General features: G+C 61.1%; 3 protein-coding genes across 11 annotated transcripts; 2 read left to right on the forward strand and 1 right to left on the reverse strand.

Moving 5' to 3' along the window:
- Positions 1 to 45: 45 nt before the first annotated feature.
- Positions 46 to 10,163, reverse strand: BAD (BCL2 associated agonist of cell death). Of its 4 annotated transcripts, none has more exons than XM_045485763.1 (4): positions 10,058 to 10,163; positions 9,071 to 9,265; positions 1,083 to 1,276; positions 46 to 537 (listed from the first exon to the last, which is right to left on the reverse strand). In XM_045485763.1, the coding sequence occupies exons 2-4, from the start codon at positions 9,255 to 9,257 to the stop codon at positions 412 to 414; spliced, it is 507 nt and encodes a 168-aa protein (XP_045341719.1). In that variant the 5' UTR covers positions 9,258 to 9,265; positions 10,058 to 10,163; the 3' UTR covers positions 46 to 411. The 4 variants fall into 4 exon arrangements, with proteins under 4 accessions (XP_045341719.1, XP_045341717.1, XP_045341720.1 ...); XM_045485761.1 differs by lacking the exon at positions 10,058 to 10,163 and adding an exon at positions 9,539 to 9,638; XM_045485764.1 differs by lacking the exon at positions 10,058 to 10,163 and adding an exon at positions 9,361 to 9,543.
- A 46-nt stretch (positions 10,164 to 10,209) lies between these two features.
- On the forward strand, positions 10,210 to 14,528 carry GPR137 (G protein-coupled receptor 137). 3 transcript variants are annotated; one of them, XM_045485755.1, is made up of 8 exons: positions 10,210 to 10,322; positions 11,469 to 11,868; positions 11,959 to 12,008; positions 12,739 to 12,964; positions 13,084 to 13,233; positions 13,359 to 13,487; positions 13,594 to 13,712; positions 14,035 to 14,528. In XM_045485755.1, the coding sequence occupies exons 2-8, from the start codon at positions 11,512 to 11,514 to the stop codon at positions 14,192 to 14,194; spliced, it is 1,191 nt and encodes a 396-aa protein (XP_045341711.1). In that variant the 5' UTR covers positions 10,210 to 10,322; positions 11,469 to 11,511; the 3' UTR covers positions 14,195 to 14,528. The 3 variants fall into 3 exon arrangements, with proteins under 3 accessions (XP_045341711.1, XP_045341712.1, XP_045341713.1); XM_045485756.1 differs by having other exon boundaries at positions 11,497 to 11,868; XM_045485757.1 differs by lacking the exon at positions 10,210 to 10,322 and having other exon boundaries at positions 10,462 to 11,868; positions 13,621 to 13,712.
- Positions 14,529 to 15,163: 635 nt separating this feature from the next.
- On the forward strand, positions 15,164 to 23,714 carry KCNK4 (potassium two pore domain channel subfamily K member 4). Of its 4 annotated transcripts, none has more exons than XM_045485753.1 (7): positions 15,164 to 16,131; positions 17,635 to 17,900; positions 20,811 to 20,934; positions 21,083 to 21,243; positions 21,442 to 21,628; positions 22,172 to 22,311; positions 23,017 to 23,714. In XM_045485753.1, exons 2-7 carry the CDS (start codon positions 17,712 to 17,714, stop codon positions 23,419 to 23,421), a joined length of 1,206 nt encoding a protein of 401 aa, XP_045341709.1. In that variant the 5' UTR covers positions 15,164 to 16,131; positions 17,635 to 17,711; the 3' UTR covers positions 23,422 to 23,714. The 4 variants fall into 4 exon arrangements, with proteins under 4 accessions (XP_045341709.1, XP_045341708.1, XP_045341710.1 ...); XM_045485752.1 differs by lacking the exon at positions 15,164 to 16,131 and adding an exon at positions 16,334 to 16,381; XM_045485754.1 differs by lacking the exon at positions 15,164 to 16,131 and adding an exon at positions 16,472 to 17,436.
- The last annotated feature ends 53 nt before the right edge of the window (positions 23,715 to 23,767 follow it).

The raw sequence follows: 23,767 nt of genomic DNA on the forward strand, positions 1-23,767 counted from the left end.
TCCCCTGCCTGCGAAGCCCCAAGCGACGGAGAGGGGAGACTCGGCGGCACAAACACGGGCTTTATTAGCACGCTTCGTTGCGAGGGATGGCCCGCACCGATACCGCGGAGGAGAGGGTTCTGGTGAAGTTGGGGTTTCCCGGACTTGCAACTTGGCGCTGGCGCGCGCCGGGGGCGGGGTCACGGGGCCACTTCCGGCGGCTAAGGGCGGCTAAACTTCAAAACTTCCGACGGAGCCCAAATCCTCCATGCTCCTCGACCACACCGGAAGAGAATCAGGTTTGGGTCAGATCGCCTCCTTCGAAAAGGAAAGGACCGATGTTCTTTTTTGCAGAAGTCTTGCCAAAACGACTTCCGCCCACACCCAAGATGGCCGGCGCCGGGAGCGGGGAGTTTCGGGCTGTGGGACGGGTCACTGGGAGGGGGCGGAGCCTCCTCTCCCCAAGTTCCGATCCCACCAGGACTGGATGAAGCGCGTCCAGCTGGGGCTTTGCCGCATCTGCGTCGCTGTGCCCGCGCTCTTCGGGCGTGGAAGTCCCTTCGGGGTGGGAGGAGGAAAGGGTTACATGAGTTAGCTTCTCCTGGCATCCCGAGTCGGAGCCCTCCACCTCCGGAATCCCACCGCTGAGAAGCGGCGGACCTAAAGACCGTAGATTCCAGCATGCCGTGTACCGAGGGGGCCTCCTGACCACTTTAGGAAGCTCGAAGGATCGCTTGGGCTCTTAGGAATGAGACTGGTTGGATCCTAGACACTATGCCAGGGGTGCGGGGAGAGGACGCCTAGGACCCTGTAAGCGCCAGAGTCGGAGACTTAGCATCTAGAAGACTGGAGGGCAATTCAAAAAAAAGTAATTCTTTAGTTGAGGCCTAAGAACCCGGATAGCCGAAAGGGGCCGACCGGGAGCACAAACACCAGCATGCCTCGTGCCCCAAGGATTTGGGGAGCCCAGGAGCTTTAGCTTTCTGAAGCACGACCTGGACTACAGATACCGGCATGCCACGGGACTCAGGAAGGGCCCGACTAGAGCGGGAAGAGGCGTTCCGGAACTACAGATCCCGACATGCTTTGGGGCCGGCGCTCACCTTGAAGGAGCCCTGGAACTCGTCGCTCATCCTCCGGAGCTCGCGGCCGTAGCGCAGGGCAGCCCAGAGGTTGGGGGGCGCTGAGCGCGAGCGACCCCGGAAAGGGCTGGGCTCTTCCTCCTCCGTCCCTTCATCCTCCTCGGTCCCGGCGGGGTACGAGCTGTGGCGACTCCGGGTCTCCACAGCCCCAGCGCCTGCACAGGGGGCGGGGGCGATGTGAATCTCAACTCCTCTGCGCCCCCAGCCTTGCCGAAGCCCTCAGCACTAGCTCCCCGCCCGCGGATGTCACAGTACGCGTCGTCGGAGCCCCCGTTGAGTTCCTTCGTATGTAAATCAAGCGAAGCTCATGGGGCTTTTTGTGAAGATTCAAATTAACTTCTCGTGAATCCCACAAATCTTAATTGAACCCCAATAATGGGCCCAGGCCCTTAGTGTATTAAATGGCCTTCCTCTGTGTCTAGCACAAAATAAGGAAATCAGTAGTATAGTTTTCTGCGCAAGACCATGGGCCCTCCCAGCCCTTCTGGGGACCAGTCCCCTGGATGAGGAGTCAAGGCTGAACTCCCAGTTCTGCAAGTGATCTGCAGGTGCCCATTTGTCTCACTGTCTTGGCCTAGGGAGACCTTAGGCGCCTCCCCCCCCGCCCCCAACAAGAACCTGTCAGCAACATATCTGTACCTCCCAAAGCACTTGCTTTGGAGAATGAGTCTGGAAGGGTCTGCTGACTTCTTAAGGTGATGATTATGGAGCGCTCACTATGTGCTAGCCTCATTATGCTCCTAGCCATCCTAAGAAGTGAGTACTAACACTGCCTCCATTTTACAGATGAGAAGACGGAGGCTTAGAGAGTTGAGACTTGCCCAGGGTCACCCAATGGGAAGCTCTCACGAAGTCCCTAGAGGTTGGCTGGCAACTGGAGTCCAGTGAATTAACCATTGAGCTATGCCTCTTCCCTCGTCAGACCACCCTTCAACTCCCAGAGCTCACGTGCTTACCTCTGTGTGGGGATAAACCCATCCGCTACTAGTGGCCGTGTAAAGGTCCCAAAATAGAGTATGAAAGTGTGAGCCGAAGGCATTCGCACCTACCTCCCCGTGTTGCGTTTGTCTGGCCTGTGTTCTGTGTACCGTCCCCCCACTCCTGCCAGCCCCACCCCCATATCCAGACCAACAGAGACCTAGAACCACTCCCAGGAGCAAAACCCCAGAGCTACGTTAATAGAGTGCCAGACAGCACGGAGCAAATGCGGGGGGACATGTTTGGCGTCCACGGCAAGGCACATCTGTCAGGGAAGGCATTTTGGAGGAAGTAAAGTTTAGGCCAGGCTTTGAAGCCCGGGGGTAACAGTGTCTCATCCTCTCGCCAAGAACCTAACACAAAGCCCCGTGGGTCACTTTCAGGGGCTGCAGGGCCCCCATGGGGCCCAGCTCCAGATACATGGCTAAGAAAGCCGAGAAGGGAAGAAAATGCCGGATCCCGAACGGCCTAGGCTAAGAGGAGGGATCAGAGCTCCCGGCTGTTCGGAGCTTCACCACGGTCCAGGCCTGGAGGGCAGGTGGGAACTCCAAGGTAGACGTGGGGAACAGGAAGCTAAATCGGAAATCGGCATCGGGGATAGAGTCTGGAAGAGTCAGGAATAGAAAGACCCCTGATGGGAACAGGCCCATCTGCGGGGCACCGTCCGGTTCTGTGGGGAGCAGGCAGAGGCAAGGGTCCGTAGCTAGATGGGCCCCAGCTCCGCCAGATTCCTGCGTTGTGAGCTCGGGCCCTGTCCTAACCTGCTGGGGCCTCACTGCCCTTCCTCCGTGACATGGGGGCAGTCCCCGTCTCCGAGGACCACCCCGACAACTGATGAGACCAGCAGAGCACCATATTCTGCCCCTTTTATATCCCGAAGCCTCCCAGCTTCCCAGTGAGGCAGACATTAAGTCCTCCCTATATGACAGACGAAGAAATGGAGGGAGTCACCTAGAGGTGAGGAACGGGCTGGAGGTCGCACAGCCAGCCGGCCGCTTAAGCGCTCAAGGAACACCCGCTGTTCTTTGCTGGCTTTTAAAAAACCCCGGGACCATCACGTGACAGATACAAGGCCCAAGACTCAGAAAGTGAATGGCTTGCAGGGGGGCACTTGGTCTGGGCACTGCCCCCTCGCCCAGGAACCAGAACAAGCAGAAGTGTTCCCTGTGTGTCAATTCATTACATCCCCAGCACACTCTGTGAGGAAGGTTCCTCACTGTCCCCATTTTACAGGGGAGAAAACCAAGGCACAGAGAGGGTAGGTAACTTCCCCAATGTCACACAGCTAGTAGGTGGCAGAGCTGGGATCCAAACCCAACCAGTCTGGCTCCGGGGCGTAAAGCCCCCATGTTTAATGCTCGTGCCCCAGCTTCCCAACTGCGCACCGTGGCCACCCTGGGGGTCCAGTGTGGGGAGGACACCTCTGGGCCTTCTGTGAGTGCCAGCTCTACCGGGAGCCCATCCTAGGGGTAGGTTTTTGTTTTGTTTTTTTACCAGAGCCATGGGTTTAGTAATGCCAATCCAACCATTGTCAAATGGTGATCATTTGTATAAACAGCTTTTTTTTTTTTTTTTTTTTTTTAACTAAGCTTTTAAAAGTCTCCTTCTCTCTACTGGGAAAAAAACCCAAAAAACAACAACTGAAGAATTTTCTGTGAATTCCCCTGGGGTCACTCTGAACCATCCCACCCTCAAATCAGTTCTCAGCCACACGCGATCCCTGGGCAGGGCAGAGGTGGCCTCTTCCCACTCTGGGGAAGTGAAGTGGGTGGGAGAGGGCGTGGCTTCTGCCTGGGGGTCTGGGGGTGAGCTTGGGTGGCTGCTGGGGCTCGTCCACTCACACCGTTTTCTCAGAGAGCCCGCCTGAGGCAGGGGTGGGGGAGCGGGAGAGGCCTCTGGCTGGAGGGGCCCCAAGCCCCAGCAAAGCTTCAAATTCTTTACCAGGGGACTCCAGGGTCAGCGCGTGGGGCTGGACACATGCACGTTCAGGCTTCTGAGAGCATCCTGACCCACTTAATTAAATTAAAATCGTGGTGTGCCCTGGGGCACCTGGGTGGCTCAGTCGGTTAAGGGTCCGGCTCTTGATTTCGGTTTCGATCATGATCTCACGGTTCATCGGTTCAAGGAGCCTGCTTGGGATTCTCTTTCTTTCTGCCCTTCCCCTGCTCACATGCACTCTCACGCATGCTCTCTCTCTCTCTCTCTCTCTCTCTGACTCAAAATAAATAAATAAAAACCGAAAAAACAGAAACCGTGGTTTCCAGGCAACGTGAGGCAGTGAAGCTTTCCCATTAGGCAACGCTGGTTTGGATCCTGCCCCCTACTACGGGCTGGGGCTCACATACTGCTCACCCCGCCAGCGGGTAGCACGCCCGGCAGCTGCAGGCCTCAGCCCAGACTCCCTGTCTACCCTAAAGTCATTTGGGGTACAAAAATCCCTTACTGGCCTGCAAAGAACACAACCCGACTTGCTCAGAGCTGATGAAATCAGAAAACACTCTAAAGTAGGCGCTGGCAAATGTTTCTTTATAAAGGACCCGAAAGTAAGCATTCGGGGCACCGCAGGCCACACAATCTCTGTTACAGCTTTGGGGTCATTGCTCGGAAGAAGCTGTAAACAATATATAATTGGCCATGTTCGTGTATTCTACTAAAATTTCAAAAACATCAAAGCCATTCTTAGCTCATGGGCGGACCAAAAAAAAGAAAAAAAAAAAAAAAAGGGACTTAGCCTGTGGCTGTGGTTTGCCAACCCCTGCTCTAAACTCAACTGTATCTGTCTCCTGCCTGGAGCCTTCAATGGCTCCCCACTGCCCAGGAGGTATAGTCCAAACTCCTCGGTGTGGCTTTCAAGGCCTATACATACATTCTCGTTCTAACTTCTACTCTTCTTGTCCACATACTGACTCAGCAGATCCCCGCTACAAACCGATGAGGGAGGATTAGTTCTCTTCTCATTTTACAGATGGGAAAACTGAGGCAGACAGACAGTTAACTAGCCTGCTCAAGCTCAACCTGCTAACAGAAGGCGGACTGACGTCTGAACCCTGCGGTCTGACCACGGGGCGTCCTTCCTTCCCTCTCTGCCATCCACACACCCACGGCTCGCCACCCACCTGCCTGTCCCAGGCACTGGGCTACGCGCTGAGGCTGTCACAGCCCCAGACGTGGCTGCATCCCTGCCCCGGAGACATTTCCAGGCCGGTCCCGTCCCGCAGGGGCCAAGGGTCAGGGAATATGAAGAGTGACAGGACTCTGCCCGTCTGGAGGGGCCAGGGGCTGTGGCTCGGGCAGGCCATTGGCACTTGTGGATCTTTTATGGGGAAATCACTTGCTTTTTATTTTTTATTTTGTTTATTGACTTTTGAGAGAGAGAGAAGGAACAAGTGAGCAAGGAGCAGAGAGGGGAGGAAAGAGCGAGAGAGGGGGACAGAAAGAGAAGAGAAAATCCACGAGGGGCAGAGAGAGAGAGAGAGACAGAGAGAAGCAGGGCTCACCCGAAGCGGAGCTCAAGCTCACCCAATGCGGGGCTCGAGCTCCCGACCCGAGAGATCATGACCTGAGCTGAAATCAGATGCTTAACCGACTGAGCCACCCAGGTGCCCCATGTTTCATCTTATTTTTTAACGTTTATTTATTTTGAGAGAGAAAGAGAGAGCATGCTCGCGATTGGGGGAGGGGCAGAGAGACAGAGAGAGAGAGAGAATCCCGAGCAGGCTCTGCACTGACTGCAGAGCCTGATGCGGGGCTCGAACTCCCGAACTTGAGCTCATGACCCGAGCCGAAGTCGGAGGCTTAACCGACTGAGCCACCCAGGCGCCCCTCATTTGCTTTTTAGATGTTGAAAACTGAGTCAAAAGTTTAAGAACTCCTGTGCAGCCCTCTCGTGCCATGGCTACCTTCTCCCCTGCTGCCCTCCTCACACGTCCCTCCGCTCCCGATTGCTGCTTCAGACTATTCTCACTCCCCGCTTCCCCATCTAGTTTCTCAGGTTGTGCCCCCTCTGGCACCCCCACCCCCTGTCCTCATTCATCCGCGGGACCCAAGGAGTCCTCCCCCCTCACAGCCACCTGCTCCTTGCCCCTCCTTCTCCAGCCCTGCCCTCACTCTCAGCCCCATGGACAGGACCTTCAATAACTCCACCCCCAGCCTCCCACCTCCTTCCTGGCTGGCCCCCCACCTCGGTCGCCCACTCTGACGATGCTAGAATTCCCGGGGCAAGCTTTCACCCCACACCGACCATTCTCGCCCTTGTAGACACCCTCAAGCACCCCTCCCTAGCTGGGCTGAGGCAGACACACCTCTGGTGAAACTCCAGCTCCCTGCCTGCCCCCACGGACACCCACCAGCCACCAGTGCGCCTGGAGGAGAGCACAGCCAGGCCACCTCCGCCGAAATTCGAGGCCGCAAAACCCAGTGGCGCCCTTGACATTGCCCAGCACGCTTTCCGTACCTCGCGCTTGGGGAGAGTCGATCACTTTAAACCTGATCCTCTCTCCTTCAACCCCCATCCTTACTCCTGGCTCAGGACTTGGCTTCCTTTCCTGGAGAAACTGGAAGCACCCACAAGAGAGACTTCTACTCGTTTCCACGAAGCATCTACCCACCACGACGCACGCACCCATGTCCGCTGCCCCGTGTTTAGTTGAGCCACCCCTCCCCGGGCACCGGACACCCTCTCTCCTACTCAAGGACATCACTCCAGCTAGCCTGCCTTCTCTCCTGCAGCCAGTAGTCCCCTGGCTCCTGGATTACTCCCATCAGCTCCTAAACGTGCTATTTTCTTTTCCCTTTCTAGAAAACAAAAAAAAGTAAACAAACCCTTCCTTGACCTTCGTTGGGCCTTCGGCTGCTGCCCACCTCTCTGCTCCCTTTCCTGGAGCACAGGTGCCCAAAGCGGGTTCTCCTTTCTGTCTCCACCGCTTCCTCCCGTTATCCCTCGCCGCTGAACTGAGGTCAGCCCTCCAGCCACCTCGCCACCCAAACTGCAAAGGCCCCACGTTGGCAACTCCAGCACGCTACTCCCAGGCCTCCTCCGGACAGAAGCGCCCGCTTGCCGCGCAGGCCTTGCTTGCCCCCGGCTTCCCTCCCAGACGGCCGCCTGTTCCCACTGCTCCTCGGCTGCTGCCCTCCGAAGACCCAAGCTCCAGGCCCGGCCCAGGCCCTTGCCCGTCTACACTCGCTCCCTGGGCCTCCCAGAACGCTACATCAGTGACGGACAACTCCCGCGCCTATAAATCCCGCCTTGGCCATATCCCTGCTGGAAACCTCCAGCTGGGTGCCCAAAAGGCACCTCTAACCTGACCTGGCCCAAACGAGGCTCCCGATTTTGGCGCAGCTCCGCCAGAGTTGGGAGCCACCCCGTCCTTCCGGGTGCCCGAGCCAGACTCCTGGCAGCCATCCCTGACTCTTCTCTTTCCCTCACGCCCCGCGTCCAGTTGGTCGGCAAACCCTGCCAGTCCTACCTTCAGAATAAACCCGGAGTCCAGCTATTTCCAGGCCGCCATCCTCCCTCGAAGGGGCTCTAGCGGCAGCCTCCCCTGGTGGCCCCACCGCTGCTTTACCCCACCGCGGATTAGTCTCAACACAGGGGCCCTGGTGGTGCTCTGGGTCCCAAATCAGATCGCCCTGCCTCGGCTCCAGGTGAAAGCCAAGGTCATTACACTGGCCTCTGAGGCCGGCTGCCCCTCCCCGCCATCAACCCCTCACTGCCTCTCCAACTCCCCTCCCCTTTGGAGCCTAGACGGTGTCCTGCCCTCAGGGCCTCCGCATCTGCCCCTCCTTCCGCCAGATCTGTCTTTCCACAAATAGGGGCAGGGCGCACCCCTCACCGCTTCCAACCTCTGCTCCACTGTGGCTTCTCACCGAGGCTGACCCTGACCACCTCAGTCAGAGTCACTCCCCCAGCCCCTGGAACCCTGGGTTCCAAAGAGAAAGGAATGACTGTTTCTTGCGCTGCCTCGCGGGCGTCTGTCATCTTCGACACATCATATCATGTGTTTGTTTGTTTGTCTATGGCTTGTCTCTTCCCCCGCTCAACTAGAAGAAACTGAGCACTTGATCTAGGGGCTGAGGAGGAACAGCGAGGTGGGGGCTGGAAAGCTGCAGCGAGCAGAGCAAACAGTGAGTGCAGAGATCTGGATGTTAAAGAAGTTAAAGAAAGTCTGTGGAGTTCAGCGTGACAAAGTGTGCGCGTGCAGGCTGGGCAGGAGGACTGAGGAAGCCTTCTTGTTCCTGGAAATGGGGATGGGGTCTTTTAGGCCCCAGCAGGTCAGGGACAGGAGTTTTGTTTTCGGGTCTCTATGGTTCTCCCAGGCGCAAAACCTACGTTGGGCGCAGGGGAGGTGGGCACTACTGAGAAACGGCCACCGCTCTCCATCCTTCCATCTCAGCACTGGGTCCCCTGGGCCGGTGTGGGCAGACCTGCTGGTCCTGGAAGGGCTGTCTGTCTCTTGGGGTCACTTGCTCCTGGCAACTGGCAAGGATAGCCCCAGTGTGGGTGTGAGCCACAGGGCAGGAAAGAACATACCCGGGGGGGGGGGGGGTCAGGCGCGATTTCAGGGAAGATGCAAAGCCAAGGGCAGGGCACCTTGGCGTCTTCCAGCCCTGCTTCCCACCAACAGCCAAATAAGTGTGACCTTAGGCAAGTCACTTCCCCTTTCTGGCTCACTGCCTGCCTCTAGGTGATCTCTGTCCTGGTCCTACACTAACGGCTACACTCTTTGACCACGGACTATGCACTGGCACTATAATTAAGTGCTTCCTATATGTTTCTGCTAATCGACCCAACAGCCCTACAATGGTGGTGATCATTTGCTCTGTTTCACAGAAGAGGAAACTGAGGGGCAGAGGAGGTCGGGGACTTACTCACAGCCACCCAGTGAGTGTGGATATGGCTGGCATGCAGAGAGTTATTGGGCTGAGGGCAAGGCCAAGGCGGACAGGCAGGTGGCTGGGGGGTGAATACCTACCTCCATGGTGGTTGCTGCTGGCGGGCTGCCCCTGCTGGTGACCAGCTTCCCCGAGGAGGCCTGGGGCCGTCCGCTGGTGCTTGCCAGGGCCGAGGGGCCGGTCCCCTGTGGGGCTGGGGCCCAGGCCCCTATCCGTAGGGCTGGAGTCTTCCTGCTCACTGGGCTCAAACTCTGGGATCTGGAACATGCTCTGGGCTGTGGGGGCAAGAGGGGAGGTAGTCAGGACACAGGGGGCATATGGTGTTCGGTGAAGGGAGGGGACAGCAGACACCTCTGGTTCTGTCTCCCACCTTAGAGCCCCAGGTCCACCCTGCCTCCCGGGCTCCCGTCTCTAGCTGGGCAGCTCGCTCGGCCTGTCCACCCACGACCTAAATCTCCTCTTTTGGAGCCTTGGTGCTGTGAAGTAGTCCCAGGCCCCTACCTAGGCCCCGGCCCAACCTGCCCTAGGTGACGGCCCACAAGTCTTACCCCAAGCCCGATCTCGAGGCCCCTGACCCGGGCCTGCCGCCTCCCTCCAGTACTGAGGGAGCCCGGCCCTAGTTGCCTGGGCAACGGGAACTGTCACCGACCCGGCCCAATCAGCTTCTGAAATGTCACCAGGGCTGGCCAGGGGGCGTGGCCGCTTCCGACCCAGTCTCCGCCCCCGCCGCGGGACTTGCTCCCTGCCTACCGCCTTCGCCCTGGGTCCCTTCCTCGCCTCCCGCTGCTCAGTTCCCGACATCCCTGTGCCTGGGACGTGTGTGGGAGCAGATAAGGGATTCTCTGGGGTCCCCACTTGAAACCCGGAGACCAGCTTCTGCTGACAAGCCCTTCAGCCCCCTGGACTTTAGTCTCCACTCCTGTAAAATGGGGATAATGACCCCTCCCTCAGGAGCCAGTGAACTTTGTAAACCGAGTGGTGACTACTGTGGGTGCAAACACTTTGCAAAGCTTTAGCCGAAGCTCAGCCGTCGGATGCATTCGTTGTTGCTGTGGTCACTGCTCTACCTGGATGCGATTGTTGTTGCTGTTGTCCCTGCTCCGAGTGGACTGGGTAGCCGGGTCGGGAAGTCCCGCTCCCTCTTCCCCCACAGTGGAAACCTCGCACCGCCCGCCTCGGGGGCACCACTCCCCGCGCCAGCTCTGGAGAGCTCGAGATAAGCGAGGGAGCCTCCTCCCCGGCAGGATGACTGCCCCGGCGCAGGAGAGGGGGCCCCGTTGTGGGTGACCGTAGGACCCGCGGGGGCTTCGCGCCGGGAGGGCAGCCGGCCAGGTGAGCGGGAACCGCGGCCGGCCAGGGCGTGGGGCGGGCGCGCCTCCGGGGGACTGCGGGGCCCGGCGGGTTAAGCCCGGCGGGGGGGGGGGGGGGGGGGGGGGCGGGGCCCGGGGGCCATCTTGGCTGTGGGCGGAAGTTTCCTTCCGAGAGCCGGTGAGGGGAAGTCGTTACCGCCCCCCCCCCCCCCCCGCCCCGGCCGGCTGGCGCGATCTCGATTTGAGGATGGGCAAGAGAAGCATGGGAACTGGCGGCCCCCCAAACAAACAAGGCCCGCCGTCCCTGGGCACGGCCCACCCGCGCGCCCGCCGGTTGCGCTTTCGCCCCAGCGTCTCGGCCTCCCGCTGCCTCTAGTAACCCCGGGCGCCCGCCGGCGGCGCAGCTCGCGCCAATTCTCGAACGGCTCCGCGCCGGGCGCGGCGCGACTCGGCGTGCAGCTGCGGAGCTGGTGGGGCCAGACCCTGCGCGATTAGCGTAGCTAACGGCGCCCGCGCAGGCGCAGGCGCAGGAGGGGGCGGAGCAGCGGGAGCCGGGGAGCTGGGGAGCCGGAGCCCCGGGTCCCAGCGACCAGAGCCGGCTCCCCCGGCGGCGTCCCGAGGACCCGGCGTCGGCCTCCTCCCGCCCCCCGAGGCTGGAGAGTGGATGAAGTGGGGGGTGGGGTGGGGGCAGCGTCGGAATTCCGAGGACAGAAGGCAGAGGCCGTCCCCAATCCGGATTATTGGAGGGGAGAGAGACCCCCAGTTTGGGGAGGGGGAGAGCTGGGGGTTGAGCGCCCCACCCGCAGCGGCCGCGGCCCTCGGCCGAAGGGTATCTCTCGGCTCTCCCCCTCCTGCCGAGACGACTCGAACGACCAAGGCCAGGGACCCCTGTCCTTCAGCCTCTGCACCCCCTCACCCCGCTCTGGGGCTGGCCCAGGGAGGAGACCCTGCCCACCTCCCGCCTCTGCCCTCGCGAGGGACTGTCCTTCCACGCCCCAGAGTGAGGGGCCCCGGCCCCAGGCTGCCTGTGCCCCGCTGCAAGGGCAGGGTCCCTCTGTTGAGGAAGGGCCTGGCCAGTCGCAGCTTCTTTCCTCCTGAGCTCCCCGTCTCTGTCGCTGCACCCTGCAACTCCCACCCCTCCATATTTATTGCCCTGGCCCCCTGCCAGCCCCTCCATCTCGTTCTCTGGGATTCAGGCCTCCCTTCCGGACATGGAGAGTAACCTGTCTGGCCTGGTGCCTGCTGCCGGGCTGGTGCCTGCGCTGCCTCCCGCCGTGACCCTGGGGCTGACTGCGGCCTACACCACCCTGTACGCCCTACTCTTCTTTTCCGTCTATGCCCAACTCTGGCTGGTGCTTCTATATGGGCACAAGCGCCTCAGCTATCAGACGGTGTTCCTGGCACTCTGTTTGCTCTGGGCTGCCTTGCGCACCACCCTCTTCTCCTTCTACTTCCGAGATACCCCCCGAGCCAACCGCCTGGGACCCCTGCCCTTTTGGCTTCTCTACTGCTGCCCTGTCTGCCTCCAGTTCTTCACGCTGACGCTTATGAACCTCTACTTTGCCCAGGTAACCATGATAACGGGTGGGGGGAGGGGGTGGGCCGTGGGGTGGCCAGCCCCAAGGGCCCGGAGGAATGATGGGCATCTCTGCTCCCAGGTTGTGTTCAAGGCCAAGGCCAAGCGCCGGCCGGAGATGAGCCGAGGCTTGTAAGTACATGGGGCACGTGGGCACACCCGCCAGGTCAGGGGTTAGGGACCAGGCTGGTGTCCATTTCTTGCCCCCCTCGTGTGCAGTGCTGAGGCGAGGACAAGTTAGGAGGTGTTTGTGGAAGGGCTTGGAAAAGTTAGGCACCTGCGGCAGACGGCCCGGCAAAGGCATTGCACCCGTGAAGGGCAACCATCATGGAAACGGTGATGGCAGCGTGAGGGGAGAGGGTCCCAGTGTCTTCCGTGATGGAAGAAGGGCTGGAGCCTCCAGCCCTTGCGAGCCCCGGACTGCCACTTCTGGGTGACCTTGGCTGGCGGTGATAAGCCTGTCATTTGTATAACGTCTTACGGTCTAGGGAGAGCTTTCACAAACATTTTTTACGACCTACCCGTGAGGCTGTTATTATCCCCATCTGAGAGATGAGGGAACTGAGGCCCAGCAAGGTAAAGCCACACGTTCAAGGTCATAGATGCGGCGGAAGGCAGAGTCAGGGCTTACATTCGACTCTCAGTCCCGTGCTCAGTGCTCTGTGTCATAGCTGTCAGTCATACCTGACCTCACTGGGCCTCGGTTTCCCCTTCTGTAAAACCGGAGAGCCGGGGTGCAGACAGCGTCGGCCTGGATTGGTTCTAGAAGACCCTGGCGTTAACTAGGGTCGCCTGGGGGAGTTCGGGTGGTCAGTGAGCGCTAGGGACGGTTGCCTGGGGCTGACTGTGCTGTGGGCCGCAGGCTGGCCGTCCGGGGGGCCTTCGTGGGGGCCTCGCTGCTCTTTCTGCTGGTGAATGTGCTGTGTGCTGTGCTGTCCCGCCGGCGCCGGGCGCAGCCCTGGGCCCTCCTGCTGGTGCGAGTCCTGGTGAGCGACTCCCTCTTTGTCATCTGCGCGCTGTCTCTTGCCGCCTGCCTCTGCCTTGTCGCCCGGCGGGCGCCCTCTACCAGCATCTACCTGGAGGCCAAGGTAGGGCCCCAAGCCCCGATACCCGGGTGCCCTTCGGGGTCTTTGTGCAGTGGTCTTCAGGGTGGGGAGGAGACTGGAGCCTCCCTTCCCTGAGGGTCCCCTCTTGTCATCTGTGCCAGGGGACCAGTGTGTGCCAGGCGGCTGCGATGGGTGGCGCCATGGTCCTGCTCTATGCCAGCCGGGCCTGCTACAACCTGGCAGCCCTGGCCTTGGCCCCCCGGAGCCGGCTGGATGCCTTCGATTATGACTGGTACAACGTCTCTGACCAGGTGGGCGTTCGGCTCGTCTGCTGCCTCCTCAGTAGCCATGGCTCTCGGCCCCCCATTGGCCTCGGCTCTGTCCGGGTGCCCCCGCCAGCACGACCGCGGATTGACACAACCCCCTGCCTTCCTAGGCGGACCTGGTGAACGACCTGGGGAACAAAGGCTACCTGGTGTTTGGCCTCATCCTCTTTGTGTGGGAGTTGCTGCCCACCACCCTGCTGGTGGGCTTCTTCCGGGTGCACCGGCCCCCGCAGGACCTGGTGAGGGCCAGTGGCCAGGGGTGGACACTGGGAATCCCTGGGCTGGGGTCTGGCGGGAAGCCAGCGGTGGGGCGGGAGAAAGCATGATGGCGGCTTCCTCCCCCAGAGCACCAGCCGCATCCTCAATGGGCAGGTCTTTGGCTCCCGTTCCTACTTCTTCGACCGGGCTGGGCACTGTGAGGATGAGGGCTGCTCCTGGGAGCGTGGCCGGAGCGAGAGCACCAGGTAGGAGCCCCGGCCTCCCTCAGGTCCTCCGGCCTCCCCGCCTGCCCTGCTGAACCGTGGGGACCTAGAGCCTGGTCTTGCCACTTTCCCCTTGACCCCACCCCCGCCATGGCCCCCATTTCCTGTCTGTACTACGTAAGGTCCCCTCTGGCTTCCACCTCCCACCCCGAGATGCAGCTTGCCGCAGGCCAGAGGGTTCGGGCCCTGGGCGCTGGAAAGCTGGGGCACCGGGCCCTGTTCTGAGCCTCTCTCCCTCCCCCAGCTGCTGTGAGTGTGGCCCCGGTCACTGCCTTGGGACTGACCCTTGTTTTTCTGCCTGCAGCATGTCAGGCAGCCTAGGCTCCGGCAGCTGGTATGGCGCCATCGGGCGGGAGCCAGCCTGGTGCGGGGGCAGCCAGACACGGACCACTCCTCTGCTCTTCTCCCAGGTGCTGGGACCAGGTGGCCACCACCACAGTCTCTACTCCACCCCGCAGACGTGATCCCCTTCTGTCCTCCCCCCAGAACACCCAGACCCCGGTCCTCCCATCCCAGGCCCCGCCACCCCCCCCCCCCCCCCACCGTGCCAAGTTCACCTGCCGCTTCTTGCCCAGGATCATGGGAGGCTGTGGCCGCCTCTTCCCCTGGCCAGCTCCTTGCTACTCTTGTCGTAGTGAGCTTGTGCTGTCCCCTAGGATGGGGGGCATGGCCCTGGCTGCCAGATGCCCTACAGCACCTTGGCATGACCTGCCGCCTCTGCTTCTACACTGGAGCCAGCTACCTCTCCTGCCCTGCCGCTCAATAAACAGTGTCTGTGCCCCTCATCCGTTCACGGTCTGTCAGTTGTCTGCTTCGTGTTCCTTGCACCATCGCGTCTTCGGTCGAAGGCTGATCGGACCCCGGCCCTCCGAGGGAGCGGCTGGGCTGGGCAGGGGTCACTTAACCACCTAGGCTGGTGGGCAGGGAGAGGCAGGAGCCTGCAGTCTAAGGGGAAAGGAGGCCCGGAGAGCCTGTTCCCTCTCCGGCCTCTTCCTCACTTGAACGATTTCTACTCTTTCCTCAAAACCTGCTTCAAGTGTCATCTCCTTTATGAAGTCTTTCGTCTCCAGGTCAGGGAGCCGTGTCCCCCCTCCTGGGTCCTGCGGCACGATGATCGTGTGTCTCTTAGGCCGGTTACCCTTGCTGCATTAGGATTTCTGGAAACCCCGTTTCCCTGTCATCCTGCCCAATCTGGCATTCAGGGCCAGGGAAGGACCTGGCCTGGGACCGAGGAGCCCCCACCTCCCTATCAGGTGTGGAATTGGCCAGATAGTTGGGCCGCCCCCCCCATAGTCTGCCTGGTGGCCCTGGGGACTCCTTCTCTGGCTGCCCCTAATACCGCAGTCACTGCTTTCTGCTGCCACAGTCTTGGCATATCTGTCATCTGCCCTATGGCTGGGACTCCTTTATCAGAGGGTCTCTCTCCTGTCCACGTACCTGGTCATCACACCCCCTCGTAGTTCCTGGGAGCCTAGTCCTGCTCCTGTCTGGAAACTTCACTTGGGGTCATCCTGGGCATCCGATCTTCAGGGCCTCCAGAGAGGGCATCTGAGACTCCCAGTCAGCTCGAAGCTGAACAGTCCCTTTTTGTTGAAAGGAAACTAACATTTGTAGGGCACTTTATTGTGTGTGCCAGCCTCTGTTTTGAGCATTTACAAATACCTCTTTAATGCTCAGAACAGCACTCCGAGGTGATAATTAATCATCCCTTTTCCGTAAGTAGGGACTGGGAGGCTCTTGAGAACGTAGTAACCCGCTGCGCCCTCTCCTGGTAGGGGGTGGTCAGCCTTAGAGCCCAGGCTCAAAACCACCCACTGTGAGGGCTGAGGACCCCAGGCTAGAGGATTTGGGGAGAGATCGGGGTTTGCAAAGAAGTGGGTGAGAACCGAGAGGGGAGCAGTTCCAAGACCTGCCTGAACCCTGGGTGTTCAGGCTGCGAGGGGCGGGGGCGGAAGGGGGGAGTCCTGGCACTAGCCACGGAGGTGAGGACCAAGGGATGAGGAGGGACAGGAGGTGCCCCAGCATGACTTTCCAGAACCGGGTCCCAGTCCTCCCTCAGCCAATTCCAGGTTGTTTCAGTGGCTCGCCCACCCCTTCGTCCCGCGGGGCCGCCTCCCTCAGGAGCGCTGAGCCCAAGGGCCAGGCTGTCCCCCAGGGGCGGGGAGTTGAGGGCCATAATGGGGCTGGGAGACGCTGGGAGGTTAGCGCGGTGCCTGTCCGGAGAGGTGAGCCGGCAGATGTCCAGGCTGGGGCCGTGCCGCTGGCCACACTGGATGGCCGGCGGGGCAGTACCAGGACTCCGGTCTGAGACTCCAGGTCGGACCCAGCGGCGGCCCCTCTCGGGCTCCTCGGCCCCTCACCTGCCGAGATCCGCCGGAATTGGGGGGCTGAGCGGCCGCAGGTAAGGTGCTGCAGGGCCCGGCGCCGGCGGCAAGGGCGCGGCACGGAGGGAGGCGCGGCGCCGGAGGGGTTAAACTTGGAAGGAGGGGGGCTTCTGGCGGCGGGAGGGGGGGGGGGGGTCCCAGCCCCGGCGGCCGCCCGCTCCGCCCCTGCCGCCGCCGCCGCCTCCGCGGCCCAGCCGGCACCGGCGAGGCCGCGCGGGAGCCCGGGCCGCAGCCGCAGCCGCAGCCGCAGCCGCAGCGGGGCCGACAGTGAGTGCGGGGCTGGCGCGGGAGGGGGGTGCGGGACGGGAGCGGGGGCGCGGACGGGACTCCCCGGCAGGGGTGCGCAGGGTGGGGGGAGGGCCGGGCCGGGCGGGGCGCGCACCTCCCGCGCGTGGGCGCCTCCGGGAGTCGTGCGGCCGCGCGTCCTGCCGCCCGCACGCTCCCAGGCGTCAGCGTGGAAGACTCGGGAGGCGGTGGGAGCGAACCGCGGGGGTGCAGCGTGTCTGGGTGGCGAGCGCTGCGCGGTGGCCCGACGGCCTGGGTGTGTGCACGGGAGTGTGTGCACACGTGCGCGTGGACCTCTGGGGTGCCTCGGCCTGGCGCGCACGCCCCTGGGGGTCCGGGTGTGCCCGTGAGTCTGGGGAGCGTGCCGGTGGAGCGTGTGCGTGCGGCCCGCGCAGCCGGGCGGGCGGGAGCCGCAGGGAGGAGCGTGGGCGCGCGGGTCTTTGTGCCCGCGTGTGTGCGCGTGGGCGCCGCCACCCGCTGTCCCGGGGGCTGACAGCTGTCCCGGAGGATGCTGCCCGGGTTCGGCCCTTATCGCTCCCGCCCTGTTCCTTCCCGGAACCGAGCACCCTCCCCCCGCCCCCCACCCCTCCGCCCTGCCTCTGCTCTGCGTAGCGACCGGGACCCGCCCCTGGGTTCCTCGAAAGCCCGGCGGGGCACTGGGAGACCCTGGAGGCTACCGGTCCGGCCCAGCGGGTCGCCGCGGAGCGGGGAGAGGCGGGAGGGGGGAGAGAAGCGCGAAGATGCTGCCGCAGCCGCAGCGGAGGAGCCGGGACCCGCCATCCCCGTCCCCGCCCTGCGCGGTCCGGCCTCTCCAGCCTTCTCTTCGCGCGCCTCCGCGCCCCCTCAGCCTCCTGCGCTGAAGCCGCTGCCTCACGCCCCCTCCAGGCCCCCGGTGTTTTCTGGCTCGTCCAGCCTCTCGCTCAGCAGGCTCAGTCTCTCTTTCCCCCTTCCACCCTCCTTCCTGTCCCTTCCCGGTGCCCTCTTCCCTTCTCATGTCCTGGAGTCCCTGGACAGGGGCTGAGGGCCGGGCAGTGGAGGTAAGGGGGAGGACAGCGGTGGGGGGACTGGGTGTGCCCCGGTCCCAAGTGTCCCGGCAGAGGGACGTGAAGATAGGACACCTATGGGCAGTAGGACTGGGGACGCCGAGGACCTTTGGGTGTGTGGGGGTTGGAAGAGGAGGGTGTGGGGGTGGCAGCCCAGGTTATTGATCCCGGCCTCCCTGGTTCTACCCACAGTGACCACAGCTCCCCAGGAGCCCCCTGCCCGGCCTCCCCAGGCGGGCAGTGGAGTCAACCGGGCCCCTGGGCGCGCCATGCGCAGCACCACCCTACTGGCGTTGCTGGCCCTGGTCCTACTCTACTTGGTATCCGGTGCCCTGGTGTTCCAGGCCCTGGAGCAGCCCCACGAGCAGCAGGCCCAGAGGGAGCTGGGGGAGGTCCGAGAGAAGTTCCTGAGGGCCCATCCATGTGTGAGCGACCAGGACCTGGGGCTCTTCATCAAGGTGCGTGGGTGGGCAGGAACCCCTTCAGCAGTCACCTGTGACCCTCCCTCCCCCCCCCCCCCCCCGAAACTAGCTGCATGCCAGTGGGGCCCCGCGCTGGGTTGCTGCTTCCAGACTGGCACCCCCTGACGGTAGGGTGCCGCTGAGGGGCGCAGGCCAGAGGCTGCGATCCGGCTCTCTGGGTTTTCAGTATCGCGGCCATGGGGGCACTGATTTGCCTGGCCGTGCCTGGCATTGGACTGAGCCCCTGGACTGTCTTCTTCGGTGTGACTGACGGTGGTTGAGTGAAGGAACGAGTGAAGGAAGAAATGAATGAATGGTTGGAGCCCGTGAGATATGTCACATTTTCACAGGCCTACCTCACCGGCTCAGGGGTTGCCAGATGAAACCCAGGGCGCCTGGATACTTGTGAGTTTTAGCCACTAAGCAGCGAATAGTTTTTAAAAATAAATACGCCCTGCGCAGTATTTTTGTCTCCTAAACCTGGCCACGCCGCACTGGTTTCTCTACTGCTTTGGAGTCACCGATGCCTTGGAGACACCCAAGAACACTGAACACGCCCCCTAACCCCTGGAAAAATGCACATGTAAACACGTCCGGGTGATTTCAGAGGGTTCCGGGATCCCCTAAGCTTGCCGCCAGGGATGCCAGGTTAGGCACCCCTTCACCGCCAGCGCACGGGCTTATGATGAGAAGGCTGGAGGAAGGGGCAAGGCAGGGGTGGGGTCAGCTTTGGGTTCAGTGACTGACAGCGCTGGGCTTCAGCCCGCTGGGGGTACCGTCAGGCAAGCACCTTCGTCGCTTCCTCTGATTTCTGAGCGAAGGCCTGTAAAACCTCCAAGGTTTCACGTTAATAAATTAATGTTTATTACTTTACTGAAGAGTCCCCCTCTTTCTCCGCCTGTTCTTTCGGAGGGAGGAGCCATCCGCACGGAGGCCTCCGTGTTCCAGCTGATTCCCAAGGGTGGCAGGACCAGGAGCCCAGATGAGGGGCAGGGTGGGGCCGGGACACAGGCGGCCTGACGTCCTCTCCGATACTTCCAGAATGCAGAGGAAGGCTCAGAGAGGCCCGGGCAGGAGAATGTGTCTGGCCAGACCACAGGGCAGAGGAAGGGAGGGAGGGAATCTGACCTATTTTTTTCTCCACAGTGGAAATGCTTTTTCCCTGGATAAAAAAAGAAGAAAAGGAATGGCAGAAATTAGAAGTGTGGGCGACAGCTGCTTTCTCTTCCACAATTAGGGAGGCAGCAATTATGCACCTACTGACTGCTAGGGGCTGTGCTCTACACCATAGGGTGACCAGGGAAATGCAGAGGGGGTGGAACAGGTGCAGGTACAGCTATACCGGAGAGGATGTCACTTCGGGATGAGGGGACAGATCCAGGGACAGGTTACCGTAGGATTCAGTGGAAAGGGAACTTTCCTTGCTCCCTTCTCTGTTAAACACCTGTTGTGTGCCGGGCCCTGGGCTAGGTGCTGGGGGCTTTGAGGGGGAAGCCAGGGGCCTTGGGGAGGAGCTGGAAATTGACGGGGAGGCGGGTGAGAGGCGCAGGATTTCGAGAGGTGCGATTGGGTTGCCAGAGACCTACCGGCAGAGGAACAGCATGGGCAAAGGCGGGGAAGCTGGAAAGCTCAGAGTGTTTTGCAGAGCTCGGGGTTAGCAGATGCCTCGTCACTGGGAGCAAAAATTAGAACACACAGGATGACAAAGGATTTTTTTTCCCCCTAAGTAGTGAATTTATTGGAAAAGTCTTGCAAAATAAAAATCAAATCGCTTTAATCATACATTTCACTTCTTGGCTTCATTTAAAAATTATGATGACAGGAAATGGGATCCTCTCAAAATCTGGGGGTAAAGTCACGGCAGCTTGGGTTCCCAATGGGAGCCCCAGGAGAGAAGACTGGAAAAAAAGGAGGTTGGGAACAGGGACTTGAATGCGGGGCTGGGAGTTGGGATGCTATGCTAAGACGGCAGGGAGCTACAGAGGATTTGGGGCAGTCGCCTTAAGAAGGTGAATTTGGAATGGGTCTTGCTAATGAGGATTGCGGTCAGAGAGAAGGAATGTGCTTTATGATCTCCTCCATGGCCCTGTGCGGTGGCTCTGTGCTCCTCGGTAAGAGCTCCTCCGTCACTTCAGGCAGATTCTCTCAAAACACGGACTCTGCCTTGGAGGGACCTACAAGGTGGCAGGAGGGACAGACACATGGCCACTTCATTAATCTAATCATATCTATTGAGGACCAACTAGGTAGCACAGGGTTTGGCTTGGACTTCAGCAGGGTGGGCGGGGGCTTGTGTGTCCACGAACCTTCAAATATTGGATGCAAAATCTGATGGCATCCGAACCCTCCTGGGGGAAGGGCCCCTGACTTCCATCAGATTTTCTAAGGCAAGGAACTCAAACTCAGCTTCCATAGCGGAGATGGGAATGGTGGGCTGGACATCACTGGGCATGATCACCACTGGGGACTGAGTTAACAAATACACAGGGCTTAATTTGTTGCGAGTGCTTTAACTCTTCACAACCCCCTGAGGTAGGTGCTATTACCATCATCCCCACTTGACAGGGGCAGAAACAGGCACAGAGTGTTAACTTGCCTGAGGTCAAGATTTAAACCCAGGCTGACTGCGCCCAGGGTCTGTGCTCCTGACCGCTGTAAATTTGCAATCGTTTGCGTGAAATTAAGGGACAGAAGACTAAAATGCTTCTAAAACAAGGTGGAGGCCAAACAAAATTGGGCCGCCCAATCTGCAATGTCTCCTCCGAGGGACTGGCCTCAGGAAGACCAGGGGGAAGGGGAGAGCTGGGAGGGGTAGGGAGGAAACCACTCTGGAGACTGGAGGGCCAGGGGGTTGGCCAGGACAGTAGGGAAGGACTGAGGTTCCTCCTTCTGCGCCTTGTCCTGCAGGAGGTGGCTGATGCCCTGGGAGGGGGTGCGGACCCTGACACCAACTCAACCAGTAACAGCAACCACTCAGCCTGGGACCTGGGCAGCGCCTTCTTTTTCTCAGGCACCATCATCACCACCATCGGTGGGGGAGGGGACTAAGCATGTGGAGTGGGGGGAGGGGGGAGGCGGGGGGCAAGGGGGCCGCTGGGCTTTCTCAAGGGGGAAAATGCAGAGGGAGGAAGGTGGGTGCCAGGCAGCCCCTCGACCTCCTGCACGCTCCCTCTGCCCAGGCTATGGCAACGCGGCCCTGCGCACAGATGCCGGGCGGCTCTTCTGCATCTTTTACGCGCTGGTGGGGATCCCGTTGTTCGGGATCCTGCTGGCAGGGGTCGGGGACCGGCTGGGCTCCTCTCTGCGCCGCGGCATCGGTCACATCGAAGCCATCTTCCTGGTGAGCTGCTCCTCGCCCTGCGCGCCCTTGCGTTACGCTGGGGTTACCCTGCCCTACGTCCCCAACCGGGCACCGGGAGCGCGCGGGCCTCTGAGATCGCGAGAGCCTCGCGCACAGGCTCGAGGAGGAGCCGGGGTGGGGCGCGACGGCGGAGGTTTTGGCGACTTCTTGGCTCTGGGCCGTTGCTCCTCCCTGCAGAAGTGGCACGTGCCACCGGAGCTGGTGCGAATACTATCCGCGGTGCTCTTCCTGTTGATTGGCTGCCTGCTCTTTGTCCTCACGCCCACGTTCGTGTTCTGCTACGTGGAGGGCTGGAGCAAGCTGGAGGCCATCTACTTCGTCGTAGTGACGCTCACCACGGTGGGCTTCGGGGACTATGTGGCCGGTGAGGCCACCTTTCTTGCGCTGCACTTCCCTAGCCACTTAATTGATGCCCGGGGGTGGGGGGGGTGGGGGGGGGAGGGGGGACTGCAGTCTTGCTTCTCCCTCCAAATTCCATGTGGTGTACGTGAGCTCACAGGCGCTCGCTCCAATCCCTCCCCGCACTCACAGAATGCACCTTCACATTTGTGCACCTATGCAACACCTCATATGCCCTTACTTTCTTGCATGCCCGCACCCCACGCATGCTCACACATATGTTAAGCGCACCCCTCACACGCGTCACATTTATATTATATATGTGCACTCCTCACATACGTTTACACTTTTGCACACGAGCACACTCCCTTGCATAATCTTACCTGGCACACCTCCAAGCCACGTGCACTCAACGTGCACGCATTCACACGCTCTAGCACCTACCCATGGCCCTGGGGAGGGCGGATCCTCTCCCTGAGCTGGGAAGAGGGGCAGTGAGCCAGCAGCTCACAGGCTTAACGCTTGCCCCACAATCAACATCTTTCTGGCCTCCCCGGTGGTATCCCAGGCGCCAGCCCCAACCAGAACTCTGCAGCCTACCAGCCGCTGGTGTGGTTCTGGATCCTGCTCGGCCTGGCCTACTTCGCCTCAGTACTCACCACCATCGGGAACTGGCTTCGAGTAGTGTCCCGGCGCACTCGGGCAGAGGTAGGCGCGCCCCTGGGTCTGCGCTGCGCGCTTGCGCCGTGGCGCTGAAGCGCTGTACCTAGCAGCGGGCTGACCCGTTGGCCTCCCTTCCAGAGCGTGGGCTTCTCAAGGCAGGGACTGAGTGCGCCCGGCCCAGGGACAGAGGGTTACATTTGGGCCGGTTTGCTGGTGACTCCATCTCTGCTGTCTTGGATAGGGTTGCCAGATTTAGAAACAAACCAAAACAAAACAAAAAGCAGGAAGCCCAGTTAAATGTAAATTTCACATACATAACAAATACTAGTTCAGTGTAGGCGTGTCCCAAATATTGCATGGGAGGGATATACACATATCAACATTTACTTTGTCGTTTATCCAAATTCACATTTAACTGGGCGACCGGTATTGTGTCACCTTACTGGCTGAGCCGGCGGAGGAGCCGGATAAGAGACGCAAAGGTCTCTGGGGGGCACCGGAAGGATGGCTGAAATAAAGCTGGGGCTTTCTAGAAAAGCTCCTGGAGAAGAGGGCTCTTAGGTTCCGATGGAGGAGAGGAGAGTGGGTAGCTGGGTTGATGAGCCTTTTCTCTCGCTCGGGAGGGCTGAGGCAGGAGGACCAGGAGGAAAAGAGGGGCAGTGCCTGATTGACGACGGGTCAGGTTCCCGGGGTTGCGGAGGCGGTAGAGGACCCGCGGTCGGTCGAGGACTCCCTTTACTCCTCGCGCAGATGGGCGGCCTCACGGCGCAGGCCGCCAGCTGGACCGGCACCGTGACGGCGCGGGTGACCCAGAGAGTCGGGCCCACGGCACCACCGCCGCTGGAGAAGGAGCGGCCACTCCTGCCTCCACCGCCGTGCCCAGCGCAGCCCGCCGGCGGGCCCCTGTCCCCTGCGCTCCCAGCGAAGGCCGAGCCGCCAACCCCGCCGTCCCCGCCCACCCCGCCCACCGCCTCCGCGCTGGATTACCCCAGCGAGAACCTGGCCTTCATCGACGAGTCCTCTGATACCCAGAGCGAGCGTGGCTGCGCGCTGCCCCGCGCGCCACGGGGTCGCCGTCGCCCCCCTAACCCTCCCCGGAAGCCCGTGCGGCCGCGGGGCCCAGGGCGTCCCCGGGAAAAAGGCGTGCCGGTGTAGGGGCAGGACCCCCGGCCTGGGCCTCTCAAAGGGCTTCGTTCTAGCTCTCCCTGGCATGCTCTGCTTGTTTGACCAAAGAGGCCTCTTTCGACCGGACTGAGGCCTGGGGAGGAAGCTACGGGTTGCTTGTCTGCCACCCTCCCCCGCCCGGCTCCTGGCCCTCTCCTCACTTCATTCATTTGCAGACCCCCCAAGGCTTTCTGTCTCGCTGTCCCGGCTGGGCCCGTCCCTCACAACACCTCACGACTGTGCCTCAAAGCCTGCATCAATAAACGAAAACAGTTTGCACCGCTGCGGGCGTGCGCGCTCCGGGAACGCGAGTGGGTGTGGGAGAGCTTGCGTCGGG

Source organism: Leopardus geoffroyi, chromosome D1, assembly GCF_018350155.1.
Source record: "Leopardus geoffroyi isolate Oge1 chromosome D1, O.geoffroyi_Oge1_pat1.0, whole genome shotgun sequence".
Lineage (NCBI taxonomy): Eukaryota > Metazoa > Chordata > Mammalia > Carnivora > Felidae > Leopardus > Leopardus geoffroyi.